A 24,073-nucleotide genomic window follows, 5' to 3' on the forward strand; every position below is an offset into this window, starting at 1 on the left:
CAATCTTAAAGGGAGTGCTCCTAATCTCAATTTGTTACCTGTATAAAAGACACCTGGGAGCAGAAGCAATCAATCAACCAGATTCCAAACTCTCCACCATGGCCAAGACCAAAGAGCTCTCCAAGGATGTCAGGGACAAGATTGTAGACCTACACAAGACTGGAATGGGCTACAAGACCATCGCCAAGCAGCTTGGTGAGAAGGTCACAACAGTTGGTGCGATTATTCGCAAATAGAAGAAACACAAAACAACTGTCAGTCTCCCTCGGCCTGGGGCTCCATGCAAGATCTCACCTCGTGGAGTTGCAATGATCATGAGAACGGTGAGGAATCAGTCCAGAACTACACGGGAGGATCTTGTCAATGATCTCAAGGCAGCTGGGACCATAGTCACCAAGAAAACAATTGGTAACACACTACGCCGTGAAGGACTGAAATCCTGCAGCGCCCGCAAGGTTCCCCTGCTCAAGAAAGCACATATACATGCCCGTCTGAAGTTTGCCAATGAACATCTGAGTGAAAATGTTGTGGTCAGATGAGACCAAAAATTTAGCTCTTTGGCATCAACTCAACTTGCCGTGTTTGGAGGAGAAATGCTGCCTATGACCCCAAGAAAACCATCCCCACCATCAAACATGGAGGTGGAAACATTATGCTTTGGGGGTGTTTTTCTGCTAAGGGGACAGGACAACTTCACCGCGTCAAAGGGACGATGGACGGGGCCATGTACCGTCAAATTTTGGGTGAGAATCTCCTTCCCTCAGCCAGGGCATTGAAAATGAGTCGTGGATGGGTATTCCAGCATGACAATGACCCAAAACACACGGCCAAGGCAACAAAGGAGTGGCTCAAGAAGATGCACATTAAGGTCCTGGAGTGGCCTAGCCAGTCTCCAGACCTTAATCCCATAGAAAATCTGTGGAGGGAGCTGAAGGTTCGAGTTGCCAAACGTCAGCCTCGAAACCTTAATGACTTGGAGAAGATCTGCAAAGAGGAGTGGGAGAAAATCCCCCTATGTGTGCAAACCTGGTGGCCAACTACAAGAAACATCTGACCTCTGATTGCCAACAAGGGTTTTGCCACCAAGTACTAAGTCATGTTTTGCAGAGGGGTCAAATACTTATTTCCCTCATTAACATGCAAATTTACATTTTAGTCATTTAGCAGACGCTCTTATCCAGAGCGACTTACAGTAGTGAATGCATGCATTTTTTTGTACTTGCCCCCCGTGGGAATCGAACCCACAACCCTGGCGTTGCACACGCCATGCTGGCGTTGCACACACCATGCTGGCGTTGCACACACCATGCTGGCGTTGCACACACCATGCTGGCGTTGCACACACCATGCTCTACCAACTGAGCCACAGGGAAGGCCAAATCAATTTCTAACATTTTTGACATGCGTTTTTCTGGATTTTTTTGTTGTTATTCTGTCTCTCACTGTTCATATAAACCTACCATTACAATTATAGACTGATCATTTCTTTGTCAGTGGGCAAACGTACAAAATCAACAGGGGATCAAATACTTTTTTCCCCTCACTGTATATCAACTACCGATAACATTAGCTAGAAAGCTGATTGACTTTGCTAAGCTTGGCAACAGCTGTCCAGTCCCAGACAAGGCAGGACAGCAAGCAAAAACAACAAGCATTCTGTACATACATAATAGCAGTGCTTTGAATCAATCAATTACATTGTCGGAATATAGAGCAATCAAATTAAACCAAAACCATTGAGGGACTGGTTTCATCTCAGACCTGGCTCACAGCACAGCCGGTGAGGTAACCCATTTCAGCATGTTTGTCTAAAGTGGAGCGTTTGTTCTAAGTCATGTATAATATACATTAGGCCCAGACTCATCTCAGATCCGGCTCACAGCACACAGCTGGTGAGGTGAAGGATTGAGGGTCAACCCCACGGATGGTGTGAGGTCCAGATCATCCTCTGTTACTCCAGGAGGAGGAGAGAAACGAAAGCGCTGCAGGAGGGAGGTGAAGAAGAGGAAGAGCGCCATCCTGGCCAGACCCTCCCCCATACACACCCTACGACCTGGAAGATGATAAAATGAGGAAGACAACATATGACAATTAGGTCTACATAGATTTCCTATAGTTCACATAAATATTTGTCAAATTGTACACACATTTTATACCATAAACTCTGGGTCAAAGCAATTCCCCAAACTCTTAAGTTTAGAGTACCATAGAAGGATTCACTTACCCAGTCAGTATGAATACAGAAACAGCGGAACTCACCTGCAGAGAAGGGCATAAAGGCATCTTTCTTGGCGAATCGACCTTCCTCATCCAGAAAGTGGGCGGGGTCAAAGGTGTGTGGGCTCTCCCATTCGCTTCCGTCTTGTAGGACAGACGTCAGTAGAGGAAACACAAGCGTCCCCTTCTTGATGAAATATCCCTGGAAGGTGACATCTCGGCTGGTGGTGTGAGGGATGGCCATGGGTAAAACGTTGGCCAGTCTCTGGGTCTCATGGATCACTGCATCAGTGTAGGGTAGGTTCTTCCTGTCCTCTACCAAGGGCTGACGACTTCCTATGACGCTGCTGATCTCCTCTTGGACCCGGTCTGAGACAGAAAGGAGGGAGGACCAAAGTTACTACCCTCAGAAAATGTCATGTTAATAATCTTTACCCTGGGCATTTTATTGTTTTTCCAAGATGGCTTGATAACTGAATTAAGCTGGGAATGATACCTTAACCCACGTACCAAAACAGTTACCTTTTCTGCACAGTTCACACTAAATGCATAACACCTTTTTGTAAAACAGTAGACAACAGCTACACAATAAGTAAATAGTGTAAATCAAGTCCAACAAAACTGTTTGTTTCTGAATTGTTTGAACACTTCCCTCAAAACAGGGATAACGCAAACCACTAAATTGTAAGTGTTTGCCAAAACACCACATTTCCCTAGCAAAATGCACTAACCCCATCAAAACCTGTCACTAAATTAAGTAACTATCAAAACAGTATAATTTGTCATAGAACAAGATGGTAATCTCACCATTCATTGCATAATGGCTCAACAAATACTAACCATCTGTAACATTGAGTCAGGAAGCAGATGGTGAGTTTAATAATAACGACCATAGCAAGTACAAAACAAGAGACGCATCAGGACATGAAGACAGAACCAGTACTGCCTGATGACTGGGGTTGGTGAGGGCTATAAGAAGGGAGAGTAATCAGGGTGGTGATGAAGCCCAGGTGGGCTTAACGATGGGAGCAGCTATGCGCAAAGTGGGTTGCCAGGACCGGTGGAAAGTAGACCGGCGATGTTGATGCAGGAGGGAGCGAGCAGGCGTGACACTATCACCATCAATAGACTATTTTTCTTTTAAAGAGTAAATGGTAGGATATGGTTATCAAACATTTACTAGAAAAGAGCTGTATTCTTGTTCTCTCAATTAGCATTTAATACAAAAGCAGGAAGAATTTCACTAAACCTGATACTGTTTAGAATTGCAAAAGTGTTCGGTGCTGTATATTGTAACGCTTTACAATGCAGTAAAGATAAATCAAAGAGAAGAGATGTTGAAAGTGAAATTGTGACTGAAGTACTGTAAAACCAGTCACTGTACAAAGAGTTTACATGAATGGTAAAATATATACCATTATGGAGTACTGATTTAGTTATTTTACATGCTGTACACAACAGTTGTTTGGAAGCTGATGTCCCAGTTCTTCCATGGCTTTCATACTCACCAGACATGTCACACATTGAGCATGTTTGGGACGCTCTGGATCGACGGAGTGTTCTAGTTCCTGCCAATACCTATCAACTTCGCACAGCCATTGAAGAGGAGTGGGACAACATTCGACAGGCCACAATCAGTAGCCTGATCAACTCTATGTAAAGGAGATGTCGCACTGCATGAGGGAAATGGTGGTCACACCAGATACTGCCCCTACCTTTAAGGTATCTCTGACCAACAGATGCATATCTGTATTCCCAGTCATGTGAAATCCATAGATTTTTCTCAATTTAATGATTTTCTTATATGAACTGTAAATCAGTAAAATCGTTGAAATTGTTGCGTTCATATTTTTGTTCAGTGTACATTTAGTGCTATGAAAAACAGGACTGTGTCTTGTGTACACCGTTTTGAAAATGTAAAACATTGTTCCAAATAAAATGCTTAAAAGCAATGACAAAAAAACTACACACAAAATATACACCTGTCCAAGCTGGAAGGTTGGAACAAAATGGATAGCGGGGAAAGTCAAGCTAGACAGTGGGGAAAGTCAAGCTAGACAGTGGGGAAAGTGCATTATCTGATCAACATGGAAGGATGTTATTTTTGCAAGTGGATTTTTTTGAGAATATTTCTAAATACTTTTTGTAGACTAGTTTAAAAAAAAAAAAGATTTGTTATTAGAACAAATATTATAATTGTGTATTCTTCTCCGATCACTGCTCCTTCCGGGTTTTTGCTCCACTGCTCTCCCTCAAGTTAAGAACCTGTTGTCCTCTATGGCTATGGTATCCTATATTACCACATAAATACCACACCATAGTTCAACTCCATTATATATCTATCACTTGGCTTCCTTACACATGTAGGTTATCCCAGGAAACAAAACTGGTTGTTTCATTCATGTGGACTACAGCTTCATTCAGTGTTCAAGCAATTGAAACAAACTATAAACTGGCCTGTGGTTCAAGTGGGAAATGTTCACAGCAAGTAACACCTTGATTGTCTTGCATTACTACAATCACTTGCAATGTATGTACAATGGTGTGTGGCTGTGTGCACATTGATACTTACCCTGTATAAGAGGGTACTTGGCCATTAGCATCAAAGCCCAGCGTAGGGTTGTCCCTGTGGTGTTAGTACCGTTAGAAAACATGTTTCTCACAGAGGATATCAGGTTGTTGTCATGGTAGTGAGAGTTCTTGTTTCCAGATTCCTTATACATACAGAAAAACACAGAAAAAGCATTTTAAAAAAGGGGAGAAAATATTTGTTTCCATGGCATAGACCAGGGATCATCAACTAGATTCACCCGCAGGCCGATTATAAAATTATTATTATATATTTTTTTTTAAATCCCCTTGAGCAGATGGCTGGAATATAATTACATATACATTTGTAGACTGCAAATTGACCACAAGAGATAATATTTGACTCAAACAATCATTTCTCAAACCTTGCTCAGAGTTGTAGACAATCACGTGTCTATTATACGTGGGAATACTTGGGAGCAGATATACAAAATGAATATCAGTTAGAGCTGATTTCCTGGTGTTTTACAGTCTTGTGTAAAAAAAAGATAAAAGAAGAAAAAAAGAAATGAACAAAAAGTTTTAAATTCCAGAAAACCTAGGGGGCCAAGTAAAACCACCCTCGGGCCAAATTCGGACTGCGGGCTGCCAGTTGGGGAAACCTTACATAAACTGACCAGGTTAATCCAGGTGAAAGCTATGATCCCTTATTGATATCACTTGTTAAATCCACTTCAATTAGTGTAGATGAACAGGAGGAGAAAGGTTAAAGAAGGATTTTTAAGCCTTGAGACAATGGAGACATGGATTGTGTATGTGTGCCATTCAGAAGGTGAATGGGCAAGACAAAAGATTTAAGTGCCTTTGGATGGGGTATGGTAGTACAGTAGGTGCCAGGCGCACCTGTTTGAGTGTCAAGAACTGCAACACTGCTGGGTTTTTCACACTCAACATTTTCCCATGTGTATCAAGAATATTCCACCACCCAAATGACATCCAGCCAACTTGAAACAACGGTGGGAAGCATTGGCGTCAACATGGGCCAGTATCCCTGTGGAATGCTTTTGACACCTTGTAGATTCCATGCCCCAAAGAATTGAGGCTGTTCTGAGGGCAAAAGGGGGGGGGTGTTCCTAATGTTTTGTACACTCAGTGTACAGTATACCACTGCAGCATGGGCCCAATGCTATTTCAGCACAATCGCTCCTATATTTTCTCTATGACATGGGCCATTTAAATATTTCTCAATGCACACTAAATCCCTACATGCAAGTTATTCATTCATTTTCTTATTTATTTAAAAACAAAAATTGGGTGGGGGGGGTGGATTAGCTTTAATATTGCAGATAGATTGCAGCTTCCATCAATGTAATTGTCAGCATCATTTCCAATCCCCAATACTGTTGTAAATATATACAGTGAGGGAAAAAAGTATTTGATCCCCTGCTGATTTTGTACGTTTGCCCACTGACAAAGAAATTATCAGTCTATCATTTTAATGGTAGGTTTATTTGAACAGTGAGACACAGAATAACAACAAAAAAATCCAGAAAAACGCAATTCAAAAATGTTATAAATTGATTTGCATTTTAATGAGGGAAATAAGTATTTGACCCCCCTCTCAATCAGAAAGATTTGTCTCCCAGGTGTCTTTTATACAGGTAACGAGCTGAGATTAGAGCACACTCTTAAAGGGAGTGCTCCTAATCTCAGTTTCTAACCTGTATAAAAGACACCTGTCCACAGAGCAATCAATCAGATTCCAAACTCTCCACCATGGCCAAGACCAAAGAGCTCGCCAAGGATGTCAGGGACAAGATTGTAGACCTACACAAGGCTGGAATGGGCTACAAGACCATCGCCAAGCAGCTTGGTGAGAAGGTGACAACATTTGGTGCGATTATTTGCAAATGGAAGAAACACAAAAGAACTGTCAATCTCCCTCGGCCTGGGGCTCCATGCAAGATCTCACCTCATGGAGTTGCAATGTTCATGAGAACGGTGAGGAATCAGCCCAGAACTACACGGGAGGATCGTGTCAATGATCTCAAGGCAGCTGGGACCATAGTCACCAAGAAAACAATTGGTAACACACTACGCCGTGAAGGACTGAAATCCTGCAGCACCCGCAAGGTCCCCCTGCTCAAGAAAGCACATATACATGCCCGTCTGAAGTTTGCCAATGAACATCTGAATGATTCAGAGGACAACTGGGTGTAAGTGTTGTGGTCAGATGAGACCAAAATGGAGCTCTTTGGCATCAACTCAACTCACCGTGTTTGGAGGAGGAGGAATGCTGCCTATGACCCCAAGAACACCATCCCCACCGTCAAACATGGAGGTGGAAACATTATGCTTTGGGGGTGTTTTTCTGCTAAGGGGACAGGACAACTTCACTGCATCAAAGGGACGATGGACGGGGCCATGTACCGTCAAATCTTGGGTGAGAACCTCCTTCCCTCAGCCAGGGCATTGAAAATGGGCCGTGGATGGGTATTCCAGCATGACAATGACCCAAAACACACGGCCAAGGCAACAAAGGAGTAGCTCAAGAAGATGCACATTAAGGTCCTGCAGTGGCCTAGCCAGTCTCCAGACCGTAATACCATATAAAATCTGTGGAGGGAGCTGAAGGTTCGAGTTGCCAAACGTCAGCCTCGAAACCTTAATGACTTGGAGAAGATCTGCAAAGAGGAGTGGGAGAAAATCCCTCCTGAGATGTGTGCAAACCTGGTGGCCAACTACAAGAAACGTCTGACCTCTGTGATTGCCAATGTAGTAGAGTGATGTTGTTCCCCTAGATTATGCACCAAGTTGCACACAAGGACAGTTCAAGTAGGCCGGTCAAGAGGGGATGTTAGTAAGTTAATAACAATAATTCAATGTGTTTTCTTTATTTAATTACAGCTGCATAGTTTGTTATTTTTCGGTGTGCAAACATTTTTTTGATATCTATATTGTAAATACACCTAATTGTAAAAGTTTTGTATATTTTGGTTTGGTCCATCGCGGGTTATCTGTACTTACGTACCCTCTTATTGTTCTCTTTTGCCTGACCTTCAGCTAGCAAGGTATGTTGTCCTTGGCGCCGTAATTTGGCAATATAAAACTGTGGTAAAGTTACATAAAGTGCTATTATGCAACTATAGGTTTTGTTACAATGTGGACAATTATAAAGATTTATGTTAACAACTTTCACAGAGCTCGCTAATTAGGGTACCTATTGTAACTCGGGAGTATTTGGGACCGTGTTTGAGTGAGTTTCTATGTGCTCACGCAGGTGCCCGAGAGCTGTGACTGCACCGAGGGCTAACATATTTTGTGTTGTCTCTTCGTGTGCAGGTATGTCTTTTATTTTGACCGAATTATGTTGTATATCATTTTACTTGTATTGTATAGTGTGCTGTTGGGCACTGAATGTGTGCATGCAGTTCCCGCTGTCTTTTGCCTGACCTTCAACTAGCAAGGTGCCCGAGAGCTGTGACTGCACCGAGGGCTAACATATTGTGTGTTGTCTCTTCGTGTGCAGGTCGAATAAAAATGATCCAACCATCAGAATTCCAGTTGTGGCAGTGTCCTAAATAAAAGTACACAACGCAGAACGAACCACGCTACACCAACAAGGGTTTTGCCACCAAGTACTAAGTCATGTTTTGCAGAGGGGTCAAATACTTATTTCCCTCATTAAAATGCAAATCATTTTATAACACTTTTGACATGCATTTTTCTGGATTTTTTTGTTGTTATTCTGTCTCTCACTGTTCAGATTAACCTACCATTACAATTATAGACTGATCATTACTTTGTCAGTGGGCAAACGTAAAAAATCAGCAGGGATCAAATACTTTTTCCCTCACTGTACAGTGCATTCGGAAAGTATTCAGACCCCTTGTTTTTTTTCAAATATTGTTACGTTACAGCATTATTCTAAAATGGATTGAATACATATTTCCTTGTCAATCTACACACAGTACCCCATAATGACAAAGCAAAAACAGGTTATACATTTTTACAAATGTATAAAAAAACAACTGAAATATCACATTTATAAGTATTCAGACCATTTACTCAGTACTTTCTTGAAGCACCTTTGACAGCGATAACAGCCTCGAGCGTTCTTGGGTATGACGCTACAAGCTTGGCACACCAGTGTTTGGGGAGTTTCTCCCATTGTTCTCTGCAGATTCTCTCAAGCTCTGTCACGTTGGATGGGAGCGCCTCTGCACAGCTATTTTCAGGTCTCTCCAGAGATGTTCGATTGTGTTCAAATCTGGGCTCTGGCTGGGCCACTCAAGGACATTCAGAGACTTGTCCCAAAGCCACTCCTGCGTTGTCTTCACTGTGTGTCCTGGCTGTTGTCCTGTTGGAAGGTGAACCTTCGCCCCACTCTGAGGTACTGAGCAGGTCTTCATCAAGGATATCTCTGTACTTTGCCCCGTTTATCTTTGCTTCGATCCTGACTAGTCTCCCAATCCCAGCCGCTGAAAAACATCCATACAGCATGATGCTGCCACCACCATTCTTCACTGTAGGGATGGTGGCAGGTTTCCTCCAGAGGTGACGCTTGGCATTCAGGCCAAAGAGTTCAATCTTGGTTTCATCAGACCAGATAATCTTGTTTCTCATGGTCAGAGTCCTTTAGGTGTCTTTTGGCAAACTCCAAGCGGGCTGTCATGTGCCTTTTACTGAGGAGTGGCTTCCATCTGGCCGCTCTACCATAAAGGCCTGATTGGTGGAGTGCTGCAGAGATGGTTGTCCTTCTGGAAAATTCTCCCATCTCCACAGAGAAACTCTGGAGCTTTGTCAGAATGACCATTGGGTTCTTGGTCACCTTCCTGACCAAGGTCCTTCTCCCCTGATTGCTCAGTTTGTCCGGGCAGCCAGCTCTAGTTAGTCTTGGTGGTTCCAAACTTCTTCCATTTAAGAATGATGGAGGCCACTGTCGTCTTTGGGACCTTCAATGCTTCGATCATTTTTTGGTACCCTTCCCCAGATCTGTGCATCGACAATCCTGTCTCAAAGCTCTACAGACAAATCCTTTGACCTCATGGCTTGGTTTTTTCTGTGACATGCACCGTCATCTGTGGGACATTATATAGACAGGTGTGTGCCTTTCCAAATCATGTCCAATCAATTGAATTTACCACAGGTGGACATACCAAGAGTCTGAATACTTATGTCAATTAGGCAAGTTTTTTTATTTGGTATAAATTTGCAAAACAAACTATTAAAACCTGTTTTGGCTTTGTTATTATGGGTTATTGTGTAGATTGATTAAGAAAAATCTAAAGAAATTAGCCAAGAAATCAGAAAAAAAATGTAGAGTTCATCCTTGGGAGCAATTTCCAAACACATGAAGGTACCACGTTCATCTGTACAAACAATAGTACGCATGTATAAACACCATGGGACTACGCAGCCACTATACCGCTCAGGAAGAAGGCGCGTTCTGTCTCCTAGAGATGAACGTACTTTGGTGCGAAAAGTGCAAATCAATCCCAGAACAACAGCAAAGGACCATGTGAATATGCTGGAGGAAACAGATACAAAAGTATCTATATCCACAGTAAAACAAGTCCCATATCAACGTAACCTGAAAGGCCACTCAGCAAGGAAGAAGCCACTGGTCCAAAACTGCCATAAAAAGCCAGAATACGGTTTGCAACTGCACATGGGGACAAAGATCGTACTTTTTGGAGAAATGTCCTCTGGTCTGATGAAATAGAACTGTTTGGCCATAATGACCATCGTTATGTTTGGAGGAAAAAGGGGGAAGCTTGCAAGCCAAAGAACACCATCCCAACCGTGAAGCACAGGGGTGGCAGAATCATGTTGTGGGGGTGCTTTGCTGCAGGTGGGACTAGTGCACTTCACAAAATAGATGGCATCATGAGGCAGGAAAATTATGTGGATATATTGAAGCAACATCTCAAGACATCAGTCAGGAAGTTAAAGCTTGGTCACAAATGTGTCTTCCAAATGGACAATGACCCCAAGCATACTTCCAAAGTTGTGGCAAAATGGCTTAAGGACAACAAAGTCAAGGTATTGGAGTGGCCATCACAAAGCCCTGACCTCAATACCATAGAACATTTGTGAGCAGAACTGAAAAAGCGTGGGTGAGCTAGCAGGCCTAAAAACCAGACTCAGTTACACCAGCTGTATGGAGGAATGGGCAAAAATTCACCCAACTTATTGTGGGAAGCTTAGACCCAAGTTAAACAATTTAAAGGCACTGCTACCAAATACTAATTGAGTGTATGTAAACATCTGACCCACTGGGAATGTGATGAAAGAAATAAAAGCTGAAATAAAGCATTCTCTACTATTATTCTGGCATTTCACATTCTTAAAATAATGTGGTGATCCTAACTAACCTAAGACATGGAATTTTTACAAGGATTAAATATCAGGAATTGTGTAAAACTGAGTTTAAATGTATTTGGCTAAAGTGTATGTAAAGTTCCGACTTCAACTGTATGTATGTATGTATGTATGTATACATAAAAGTTTGGACACACTCATTCCATGTTTTTTCTTAATTTCATTTTTTTCCTACATTGTAGAATAATAGTGAAGACATCAAAATGATTAAATAAAACACACGCTGGTTAAGTGTGCCTTGAATTCTAAATAAATGACTGACAGTGTCACCAGCAAAGCACCACCACACCTCCATGCCTTGAGGTGGGAACCACACATGCAGCGATAAAACGTTCACCAATTCTGCATCTCGATTAGACACGTCAGTTGGAAACAAAAATCTTGAATTTGGACTCATCAGACCAAAGGACAGATTTCCACCGGTCTAATGTCCATTGCTCGTGTGTCTTGGTCCAAGCAAGTCTCTTCTTATTATTGGTGTCCTTTAGTAGTGGTTTCTTTGCAGCAATTCGACCATGAAAGCCTCATTCACGCTTTCTCCTCTAAACAGTTGATGTTGAGATGTGTCTGTTACTTGAACTCTGTGAAGCATTTATTTGGGCTGCAATTTCTGAGGCTGGTAACTCTAATGAACTTATCCTCTGCTGCAGAGGTAACTCTGGGTCTTCCTTTCCTGTGGCGGTCCTCATGAGAGCCAATTACATCATAGCGCTTGATGGTTTTTGCGACTGCACTTGAAGAGACTTTCAAAGTTCTTGAAATGTTCCGGATTGACTGAATTTCATGTCTTGAAGTAACGGACTGTCATTTCACTTTGCTTATTTGAGCTGTTCTTGACATAATAGGGACTTGGTCTTTTACCAAATGGGGCTATCTTTTGTATACCACCCCTACCTTGTCACAACACAACTGATTGGCTCAAATGCATTAAGGAAAGAAATTCCACAAGTACTTTTAACAAGGCACACATGTTAATTGAAGTACATTCCAGGTGACTACCTCATGAAGCTGGTTGAGAGAATGCCAAGAGTGTGCAAAAGCTGTCATCAAGGCAAACAGTGACTACTTTGAAGAATCTAAAATAAATGTTGATTTGTTTTACACTTTTTTGGTTACTAGATGATTCCATATGTGTTATTTCATCGTTTTGATGTCTTCAGTATTATTCTACAATGTAGAAAATAATGGCACGCATACACAATCCATGCCTCAAGGCTTAAAAATCCTTCTTTAACATGTCTCCTCCCCTTCATCTACATTGATTGAAGTGGATTTAACAAGTCACATCAATTAGGGATCGTCGCTTTCAGCTGGATTTACCTGGTCAGTCTATGTAAGGTTTCCCCATCTGGTAGCCCGTATTTGGCCTGCGGGCGGTTTTATTTGGCTACCCAAAATACCACAGTGTGCCATCACAGCAGCAATATTTGTGACCTGTTGCCACAAGAAAAGGGCAACTAGTGAAGAACAAACACCATAGTAAATACAACCCATGTTTATGCTTATTTATTTTCCCTTTTGTACTTTAACTATTTGCACATAATATGACATTTGAAATGTCTTTATTCTTTTGGAACTTTTGTGAGTGTAATGTTTACTGTACATTTTTATTGTTTAAATCACTTTTGTTTATTAACTTCACTTGCTTTGGCAGTGTTAACAAATGTTTCCCATGCCAATAAAGCCCTTGAATTGAAATTGAATTGAGAGAGATTAAATATATTTACCTTTATTATTTTTCACTAACCCTTCCACCCCTCCCCTAATTGCAGTAAACTAATGGACAACTACACTTAGGCTTCTACTTCCAGCTTATACACACTATATACATTTTACAATAGTTATCTTTTGTTTGTATTTAATCCCATCCTTCAGCTACCCAACCCTACCCAGCTATCTCTGAAGACCATTCAGTTTGATTTCTATTTGCCATATATACACTGCTCAAAAAAATAAAGGGAACACTTAAACAACACATCCTAGATCTGAATGAAAGAAATAATCTTATTAAATACTTTTTTCTTTACATAGTTGAATGTGCTGACAACAAAATCACACAAAAATAAATCAATGGAAATCCAATTTATCAACCCATGGAGGTCTGGATTTGGAGTCACACTCAAAATTAAAGTGGAAAACCACACTACAGGCTGATTTGATGTAATGTCCTTAAAACAAGTCAAAATGAGGCTCAGTAGTGTGTGTGGCCTCCACGTGCCTGTATGACCTCCCTACAACGCCTGGGCATGCTCCTGATGAGGTGGCGGATAGTCTCCTGAGGGATCTCCTCCCAGACCTGGACTAAAGCATCCGCCAACTCCTGGACAGTCTGTGGTGCAACGTGGCGTTGGTGGATGGAGCGAGACATGATGTCCCAGATGTGCTCAATTGGATTCAGGTCTGGGGAACGGGCGGGCCAGTCCATAGCATCAATGCCTTCCTCTTGCAGGAACTGCTGACACACTCCAGCCACATGAGGTCTAGCATTGTCTTGCATTAGGAGGAACCCAGGGCCAACCGCACCAGCATATGGTCTCACAAGGGGTCTGAGGATCTCATCTCGGTACCTAATGGCAGTCAGGCTACCTCTGGCGAGCACATGGAGGGCTGTGCGGCCCCCCAAAGAAATGCCACCCCACACCATGACTGACCCACCGCCAAACCGGTCATGCTGGAGGATGTTGCAGGCAGCAGAACGTTCTCCACGGCGTCTCCAGACTCTGTCACGTGCTCAGTGTGAACCTGCTTTCATCTGTGAAGTGCACAGGGCGCCAGTGGCGAATTTGCCAATCTTGGTGTTCTCTGGCAAATGCCAAATGTCCTGCACGGTGTTGGGCTGTAAGCACAACCCCCACCTGTGGACGTCGGGCCCTCATACCACCCTCATGGAGTCCGTTTCTGACCGTTTGAGCAGACACATGCACATTTGTGGCCTGCTGGAGGTCATTTTGCAGGGCTCTGGCAGTGCTTCTCCTGCTCCTCCTTGCACAAAGGCGGAGGTAGCGGTCCTGCTGCTGGGTTGTTGCCCTCCTACGGCCTCCTCCACGTCTCCTGATGTACTGGCCTGTCTCCTGGTAGCGCCTCCATGCTCTGGACACAGCAAACCTTCTTGCCACAGCTCGCATTGATGTGCCATCCTGGATGAGCTGCACTACCTGAGCCACTTGTGTGGGTTGTAGACTCCGTCTCATGCTATCACTAGAGTGAAAGCACCGCCAGCATTCAAAAGTGACCAAAACATCAGCCAGGAAGCATAGGAATTGAAAAGTGGTCTGTGGTCCCCACCTGCAGAACCACTCCTTTATTGGGGGTGTCTTGCTAATTGCCTATAATTTCCACCTGTTGTCTATTCCATTTGCACAACAGCATGTGAAATTTATTGTCAATCAGTGTTGCTTCCTAAGTGGACAGTTTGATTTCACAGAAGTGTGATTGAGTTGGAGTTGCATTGTGTTGTTTAAGTGTTCCCTTTAATTTTTTGAGCAGTGTATTTATAACTGTGCTGTTTCACAAAAGTTCTGAACCTATATACATTTTACCAACACAGTATATTTTACATGAGTTATCTTGTTTTTAATTGAGATGATTTTAACTGTAGTGAGATTTCATACCTCCAGGGTCTGCTTTCGGACAAGGAACGAGTCCACAAAGCCTCTACACATCTGAGGGTTGAGAGTCTCCTTCAGCCCCCTCACCAGCTCCTCCATCTCCTTCTTGTTGTTCTCAATATTCTTCAACAAAAGCTTCCTGCTTTTCAGCCAAGGGCCCAGCCAGGGGAACATGTTGTACAACTATCTCCCCATAAACAAAAAGTAAAGCATGAATTACTCTCTATTATTCCAGTAGCCTAGTACAAATTTGAATAATTATCTAATTTTCCTGGTTTAGTCAAGTGTGACCAGTTTGTTTTTCACTTTGAGAATAATGGCAAAGTAAACATCATGAGCACATAGTACAGTACCTGAACTGAAACAGATCCTGCAATTCGTAGGTTCTCATTGGCTCGATCCACTGTGGCTCGGAACTTGGAGTCAGAGTATTCAAACCTGCTGCCGTACACAATGTTGGAGATTACGTTGGCCACAGCATAACTCAATGGCTGGGTTGTGTCAAATGCTTTACCTGTTAAAAAGATCAAGATCAGAAATTTAGTTAGGAAGCCTAAGGATTTCTTTTTTATATAACCCTTTTTTTGGTTTTCAAAATCAGAACTACGAATTCTTACCCTCATGTTTTTCCAACACTTCAATCAGGTAGTGAATTTCCTCTGAGATTTTCTCCTCACTCCCTTTCTTGCCCATCCCAAAGTCTCTAAGGTTCGCCAGGGCAAAGCGCCTCATCTCTTTCCATGAGTCTCCATTGCCAAACAGAATACCTATTTAAAAGTTATATTGCGCAGGTGTCAGGAATTAATCATGTCAGGAGAGAATCATATATTTGGGGCTGTTGTTACAGACCCAAATATGCTTGCTTGATAGAATATTGTCGAATGCAACAGTTAACCGGGATTACAAGTTTCACATATCCTACATTACCATGTCCATTGGTGAAATCATACAACACAGGAAGCATGCCCCTGTCCCCAAACTCCTCTGCATGGTTGACCAGTGCCTGCTTGACCGTCTTGTATCCTGCCAAGATGACCACTTTTGTGGGTCCCAAGTGAACCGTGAAAACAGACCCATACTTCTTAGACAGCTGTAGAACGTAAAATAAGACTAAATGCATGGTTTATTAAAGGTCCCGGACAGTGAAAATCATGTTGTTCATCAAGTTGGATGATTTTTGGATGTAACCAGTTCATAGCAGGTTGACCCAAGTATGAAAAAGTACTGTAGCTGGTACATTGACAAAGTTGATCATAAAGTTACTGGACCCTTCCCCCCATGTCAAACACTTGGATTAATGAGGCAGGCATTACTTCTGGCTTTATTCAATTTCAGGTAAAACCGACATTTTAAAACACCAATGCTAGCTCTTATCTTAACCAGTTTAAATGTGTTACACTTTAAAACAGTCATCAAACAGCTTTGTTTACAAACCGTAAGATAGCTCAAGCAGAACGATACTGGTAACTAACCCCTTTTCATGTGTTGTGGCTTTTAGCTAGCAAGCTACTTAACAGCATGCCGGATGTCATAGTGTTAATTTAACGTTGTTTATCAAATAATAAAGACAATATGATCGAGTGTGCAGTGCACATTCGAGCGAAGTTGCTTTATCAATTGGGGAAAACATTCAATGGGTCTTCAGTATTGAATACCCATTTATTTGTCTATGCCTGCAAATTGTCCTCCTAAAAGGTAGGCTAACCTATAGGACTATGCTAAACGTCAACTGTCGCTGTCATCATTCTTGCTGCTTCCAGTTCAGTAGCAGTACCTTTCGAGATCAGGTGTGCGTGTGTTCTCAACTAAACAGAGTAGACTATAGCCTATGTATACATGGTCGGAGAAGCACAGGGTAGTTATCTTTCCAATTAATTATATTTCCTTAATAGGCCTATGATTAGGCTATAGTTTACTACATTGCCTAGAAATAGGGCTAAATATTGATCACCCATATTTCTCAGTCTGAAAATCTTCCCACTCCTAAAACGTAGGCTATAAAAATAGCTCAAGAGAAAGTGCAAGTTTCTCCAACTCTGCTCTCTTTAACTTCCCTGGACTACGTGGGACGTGAGCGTCCCACCTAGTCAACAGCCAGTGGAATCGAGTGGCGCAAAATACAAATACCTTAAATATGCTATAACTTCAATTTCTCAAACATATGTCTATTTTACACCATTTTAAAGACAAGACTCTCCTTTATCTAACCACATTGTCCGATTTCAAAAAGGCTTTACAGTGAAAGCAAAACATTAGATTATGTCAGGAGAGTACCCATCCAAAAATAATCACACAGCCATTTTCAAAGCAAACATATATGTCACAAAAACCAAAACCACAGCTAAATGCAGCACTAACCTTTGATGATCTTCATCAGATGACACTCCTAGGACATTATGTTATACAATACATGCATGTATTGTTCAATCAAGTTCATATTCATATCAAAAACCAGCTTTTTACATTAGCATGTGATGTTCAGAACTAGCATACCTCCGGTGAATTTACTAAATTACTCACGATTAACCTTCACAAAATACATAACAATTATTTAAAGAATTATAGATACAGAACTCCTTTATGCAATCGCTGTGTCAGATTTTAAAATAGCTTTTCGGCAAAAGCACATTTTGCAATATTCTGAGTAGATAGCTCGGCCATCACAGGCTAGCTAATTTGACACCCACCAAGTTTGGCATTCACTAAACTCAGGATTACTATAAGAAAAATTGGATTACCTTTGCAGTTCTTCGTCAGAATGCACTCCCAGGACATCTACTTCAACAACAAATGTTGGTTTGGTTCAAAATATTCCATAGTTATGTGCAAATATCCTCCGTTTTGTTCGTGCGTTCAGGTCCCTATCCGAAGGGTGACGTGCGAGCGCATATCGTGACAAAATTTTTCAAAATATTCCATTTCCGTACTTAGAAGCATGTCAAACGCTGTTTAAATAAAAAAATTGTGATTTTTCTCGTAAAATAGCAATAATATTCCAACCGGGCGACGTTGTTTTCATTCAAAGGCTGAAAGAAAAAAATGGAGGATTCTCATGAATGCGCCTATCCAGTGTCACTGTCCCCAGCCTGACCACTCACAAAATCTGCTGCAGTTCTTCGCCCAGAGACAGCAGACGCCCCAATCCACTTTCTGGCGCCTTCAGACAGCCAATGGAAGCCTTAGAAATTGTCACGTAACAGCAGAGATACTGTATTTTCGATAGAGATAACCTAGAAGGACCAAAAATTGTCAGACAGGGCACTTCCTGTATGGAATCTTCTCAGGTTTTGGCCTGCCATATGAGTTCTGTTATACTCACAGACACCATTCAAACAGTTTTAGTAACTTTAGAGTGTTTTCTATCCAAATCTACTAATTATATGCATATTCTCGTTTCTGGAAAAGAAAGTTTAAATCGGGTCCGTTTTTTATCCGGCCGCGAAAATACTGCCCCCTCGTCCCAACAGGTTAAACTACATCTAGCATATTTCCTGATATAGCCCAGTAATACAAAGGGCCATGTGAGAATCTCGGCTAATTTAACCCATTTCTTAAGTTATTTTTTAGCATTTGATATTGCCTATAGGGCGCAAAATTGCTGGGACCATGGCTGGCTAGTGAGCTGCTTCACATACGCCTAAAATAACATTGCGGGACTTCGGTTAGGTTTGGAACCAGTTCTTGCGGTAGCGGGTGGAGGAGTGGGATGAAGAAATCGGTCCTGCACAGACCTCTACTGTGCACCATGACAGTGAAGCCTGTAACGTTAGAGCTATTTATGACTGTCAGTGTGAAAAGTAGGGAACTAGCTTGGGAAACTGACAGATCAATTACGTTACATTGCCATACTGACTAATACAACTCACATTGATATTCTGACATGTTTTCAGTGCAATCTTCAATTGTTTGGCCAATTGCTTCATCGTTTGATTCAGGTCTAGTTTGATTGAGGCAAAAAAATAATAGCTAATGTAAGCCAACTTTTGGCCAGCTCTCTCTCACTTGCCAAGTTAATTTACTTCTGAAATGGGACAAAACAAAGGCTACAAACATTTCCATACAAACAACTGTGGTTAGATAGTAATAATAGCCACCTCATCTCGCTATCTGCCAGATAACTAGAGGCTAGAGCTGACCTGGCTGTGGTAGCTACTCACTAGCGTAGCTTATTCATTCACCTCAATCGAGAGGGGATGAAACATTAGATAACATTACATGTCAGTTACAATACTAGCCCAGCACTGTGAATAAACATTAGTTCATTTTTTTCTGTTAATTTAAACAGCAGTTACCTTGCCAGCTATATCAGTCAACTAAAGTAGCCATTTTCTGTTCTGCTTCCTTTTACAACTCGATGAAAGAGCGGAACACATACACACTGACTGAATTATGCTCAACTCTCCAGTGCTGGAGAGCCTTCCAGAAGTTTTGCCTTCACACAGCCTGTCAGCCCACTCTGTGGTATCCGCATGGTCCTAAATCCAGTCAGATGAACACTCCAAACAGCCTACCCTACAACTATGAGGCGTCTGTATGGCCCTAAAGCACACCGTTGCCACAATTTGATCACATTCCAATGATAAAACTGGGGGGGACAAAAATGCTATTTCAGATATGTCCCCCCACATTATGAAATTGCATTTCTGTCCCCCCCAGTTTTATTATTGAAATGTGTTTTTTTTTTTTTTTTTTTAACGTGACAACATGTGCTTTAGGACCATGCGGACGCCTCCGAGTTGTCGGGTAGGCTGTTTGGAGTGTTCATCTGACTGGATTTAGGACTGCACAAACAGAGCGTGCTGACAGGCTGTGTGAAGGCAAAGCTTCCCCCCGTCCCCAGTGAAAGTTGTGCCCCTGTGTATAGTACTTGTAATTTGCCCCTGAAAATCATATTCTTCTATTCCATTGTGTGGGTTGTCTTACAGTTGATGTAGCTTGTGTCATTGGGGCTAATCATAATGGTGGGGAGGTATTATTATGATTATTACACTTTCCATCTCCTTTTGTCTTTCCACTATCATCAAGCTGTAATGAGACATTTTAGAAAATTAAACATCTACTCGGTCTGCATAGCTTCCCAGGCAACCACCGCATTAGGAATGCTGCGATACAAAAATCAGCTTTCCTGAGGCAAAGAAACGGGGATATGCTGTGAAGCCTGGGAAGACAGACCCAACATACTGTAAGTCATAGTTAGGGCTGTGGCGGTCATGAAAGAGCCAGTGATTGTCAAGCAAATAATTGTCGGTCTCACGGTAATTGACATAAGCACATTTACCATCTCCTGGCTTCCACGCATAGCCTACAAGCCACTGATACAGACCTTCGGAACATCCACATTTTAAAAAGTCTAATAAATCCGTGTAATATAGCCTACACCATCACAATAAATCCATTATTTATTTTAGACAGGTCTAAAGAAACATGATATGAAGAAAATGTAGTCTATTTCAGAAGAACAGAATAGCATACTCTGAGTTGTCCTTATGTTAGGCCCTGATCTGGCTATGCCATATGGCTGTGGGCTACACTAGTTCATTCAGCAGCAGCAGATTTGCTTAGAATTCCGTGGAAATATTTTATAGTATGAAGAATGAAATTTAACATAGCTGAAAAAAATAGAAAGGCTATTTTCTCAAACGATTTGAGTGAGTGCACACATGCAGCTATTCTGTGTTGAGTGGTTAACAAAGAAACAGGTACTCCTATATGCTTAATTTAGAGTTATTTATGTAGCTTTGGTTGTGATACAAAATGTTGGACTATGTGTTTTGATTTTTAATACATTGTAAGGCTGCATGATGCGACTAATGATAATTTGAAAAAAGCATGAAAGACATGAGCTCTTCTTTGTTTTTTTGCGCAGGCTGTACACACTTCATCAGTCTGTCATTCACAATTTGACAATCGCTTGATAATGCCTCGAATTTCTTCGCTGCATTCCCTTAGTGTACCACCTAAAAAAAATCTGTGCCTTTTGCAGCGAGTGGCCGTTTTGCCCTTGGGCTGAAGGGGCGGCAGGTAGGTTAGTGGTTAGAGTGTTGGGCCAGTAACCAAAAGGTTGCTGGATCAAATCCCCGAGCTGACAAGGTAAAAATCTGTCTTTCTGCCCCTGAACAAGGAAGTTAAACCACTGTTTCCTGGTAGGCCGTCATTGTAAATAAGAAATTGTTCTTAACTGACTTGCCTAGTTAAATAAAGGTTAAAATGAAAAATATGTATAATTCCCTTCTCCTGGCTGCTTGCCAAAAACCTCTCACTCACATGGCTCTCTGTCAGTGATTGGGTCTTTCTCACAGGCTACAAATGAAGAGGGACATAACTGCTCGCATCCTCATCCAAATTCGAGGCGCATATTTGAAGAACTGTAATTGACTTTTGGTCAGCCAACAAGATAAGTGGGCCTAACAAACAGCAAAAGCACTACCCCATGTCAATCTACTATCCCCCAGTACAAAGGTTAACTAGAAATAAATATTCCAAACATTGTCTGGGACAGTTGTGGGATGCGATAGATCCCGAATGAATACAACCAATAGCATAAAAAAACTGTTTTAAGCAATGAGCCTGACACAACAGATCAGAACGTTTAGCTTAAATTGTTGATAAACGATTATGCCATTTCTTCACATAAGCGCAGCAATGTGCACATGGCAGTAGGCTATACGCGTGAATGTTCCATTAGCAGGAAAACACCATTCTCAAAAGTGACAGCAAATGCAATTCTGCATGTATTTATTTTATTATAAAAGGTGCATTTTTATGGTAAAATGTTTTCTCCCAAACTTGAAACTCCCGCGCTTCATATGTATGCCAGTTAGGCTCTACACCAGTTGTAACGCAAATTAATGTGCTTAATTTTAAGAAGTTATTTGGCCACTTTAGTTGTGATACAAACCTTAACATAAGCCTATGGGCTAGGCTACATGAGGTGTGCCATTATGATTAAAAAAGTAATGTTTAGACATGTTGTACTTTTCTTAAATGTAGTCTTGTAATTGACTAAAACAAGCAGACAAGTTTTTGCAGTGAGCCAATGGGGTAACCTATGTAACCACAGGTCGTTTTCCCACAGGCGGGCGGGGCCTTGACGTTCTATCTAATACTATACTGACTGGGAGTATACTATTTAGGCTCATAATGACATGTGGCCCATTGTTTACCTTGTTACCAGGCAACGACCACAAGGGTGTTTCAAAGAGCAGGCGGGTCAATGTTTTCCTGAGTTTTACACCAATCTCAAAGCTGCAGTCCATAATTCAAACAACATCAAAACATCTGTCCCATCACTTATTTTGGTAAACAGCTGAGGAATGGGGCTGGAGAAATGCAACCACTCAAATTCACAGATGGCGCTATGGATGCAAGGACTGACCATCCATGAAATGATCTTTTTAGGCCAGGATTCAATCCGATTGCTGATTTGGACAATGCAAAATGTAAAGGTAATTTCCAATTGAGCAGACATATGCAGCTTTTACCGTGAACGTGGTCTCCGAGAATGCGGGAACATTGCCTTAAAAACGTGCATAGTGGACAAATGCGACCGGATTCAATCTAGCCCTTAACCATCATGTGAAGCTATACAGTGTTTGTTTAGAATCACATTGTTTACAAACAAACAAACACTGAGTTCTAAAGAGTAAACCAGTTTAAAAAAGGGTCAATCTGTCATTGGTACATCCATTTTTTTACTTTTTAGCTAATGACTCTTGAAGAATATAACTAGAAACACCTTATGAGCTTAGCGCAACTGTCATACCCCATCAGAACCCAAAGTATGAGATTGTTAAACATAAAAATAAATACATGTAGCCTCTAAACATGGTTAAAACTATAATTGTATTATTATGGGTGGTCAGTCATTGCATCTTTAGGTCTGTCTATAATTTCAGAGGGGTTATATTTCTCCAGCCCCATTCCTTAGCTGTTAACCTAAAACAGTAGTGGGGTGTAAGCTTTATTGTTTGAACTGCAGATTGTCCCTTTAACTAAGCACTCAAAACATCTAAAAGTTATTCAAAATCAATTAACCAAACACAGACTGTGGAGATCAGTGTGTGACTTAAAAAAAATGCAGGTGCTACGAAAAGCCCTGTGAAGTAAACAATGCATGAAATGTAAATATAAAAACTTGAACTAAAGGTTGTTGGAAGCAGTTCTGTAACAAAAAAAGTATACTTCTATGTTGATACATATCTTTTGGAGTGATATCATTGCAATATAAGTTGGATTGAAGTATGTGTGAGCTATTTTGGTGAGTTGTTTGGTCTGTGAAATGAAAACTATTGAGATTGGGGTAAAAACACACAAAAAAACAATCCCTTTAAGCATTTATGACAGATACGATTCTCAAGCCAAATGCCTCTATTATGTGAGTGAATGCACGGTGGTCATCATTTCACCTGTATTATTTGACAACACTTGGCATTTAAAAAAACTGAAATGGAACATTAACGGAGGAACATTCTCTGAAAACATTCATAAACTCAGAGCGAGTGTGGTAAGTAGGGCCACATCAAAATAAAAACATTTTAGAGGGCTCCTGTGTTGACAAAAACTTTTGCTAACTGGTTGAAACACCATGTACTCAACATATATTAATATGTTGCTTTGACAATACATGCCTATTGAAACTAACTGTAAGTTTTAAACCTGCTAAAATAAACATTTTGAAAATATTTAGCCAGATAAAACAATGTCACATATCATCTCAACAACCATAACATAGTTTAATCTCAGGACTTCCTCTCACCTCACAGAGGGTGCGGTAGGGCCTCTTGAGATCCAGCTGGAGCATGTTACCAAGCAGGGGCAGAGGCCTGGGTCCTGGAGGCTCCTTCCCCTGTTCCTCAGAGTTGGAACCAGAGGAGAGGCGGTAAAGGACCAGCAGAAACAGCAGAGCCCCCAGCAGTGTCACTGTGCTCGATGTCTGGAGAAGACATTCTAAAAGAGACATCTTCAAACAGCTCTTATGCCTACACAGGGCTAAAAAAAAAAAAAAAACAGTGACTACTTCCTGCTCGTTGATCTGCCTGCCAATGGAGACTCACCTTTTATAGAGCATGAAACAGCCTCAGGGGAGGGGCTAAACATTCTGAAAAAAATGTGCTCTTATCTATGCGAAGGTTACCGGTCATCGTCCTATGAGGATTTCCCATAGTTTAATAGACTTTGATAAACACTAGATACAATTGAAGGCAAGTGTAAAACCTTTGCAGTTTGACTGTGTTAACCAATATCTTTTGAATGTCATTTAGCAACTATTAGATACATATTTCCAACCTTTTTTCACAAATGCACACATTTGAGGAGTCTTTCACATTTGACACTTT

General features: G+C 41.5%; 1 protein-coding gene across 1 annotated transcript; it reads right to left on the bottom strand.

Annotated features, from left to right (window-relative positions):
* Positions 1 to 1,477: 1,477 nt before the first annotated feature.
* Positions 1,478 to 23,766, bottom strand: LOC106606453 (cytochrome P450 2K1). Its single transcript, XM_014202661.2, has 8 exons — positions 23,494 to 23,766; positions 15,666 to 15,828; positions 15,356 to 15,505; positions 15,092 to 15,252; positions 14,742 to 14,921; positions 4,790 to 4,931; positions 2,260 to 2,586; positions 1,478 to 2,053 (listed from the first exon to the last, which is right to left on the bottom strand). Exons 1-8 carry the CDS (start codon positions 23,695 to 23,697, stop codon positions 1,866 to 1,868), a joined length of 1,515 nt encoding a protein of 504 aa, XP_014058136.2. The 5' UTR covers positions 23,698 to 23,766; the 3' UTR covers positions 1,478 to 1,865.
* Positions 23,767 to 24,073: the final 307 nt, after the last annotated feature.

The sequence above is a fragment of the Salmo salar genome, chromosome ssa06 (genome assembly GCF_905237065.1).
Source record: "Salmo salar chromosome ssa06, Ssal_v3.1, whole genome shotgun sequence".
Lineage (NCBI taxonomy): Eukaryota > Metazoa > Chordata > Actinopteri > Salmoniformes > Salmonidae > Salmo > Salmo salar.

Coding starts and splice junctions, on each gene's coding strand:
- LOC106606453 (XM_014202661.2), bottom strand. CDS start 23,697: ATGTCTCTTTTAGAATGTCTTCTCCAGACATCGAGCACAGTGACACTG. Junction 14,922..15,091: donor CAGGATCTGTTTCAGTTCAG/GTACTGTACTAT, acceptor ATGGGGAGATAG/TTGTACAACATGTTCCCCTG. Junction 2,587..4,789: donor CAAGTACCCTCTTATACAGG/GTAAGTATCAAT, acceptor TTTCTGTCTCAG/ACCGGGTCCAAGAGGAGATC.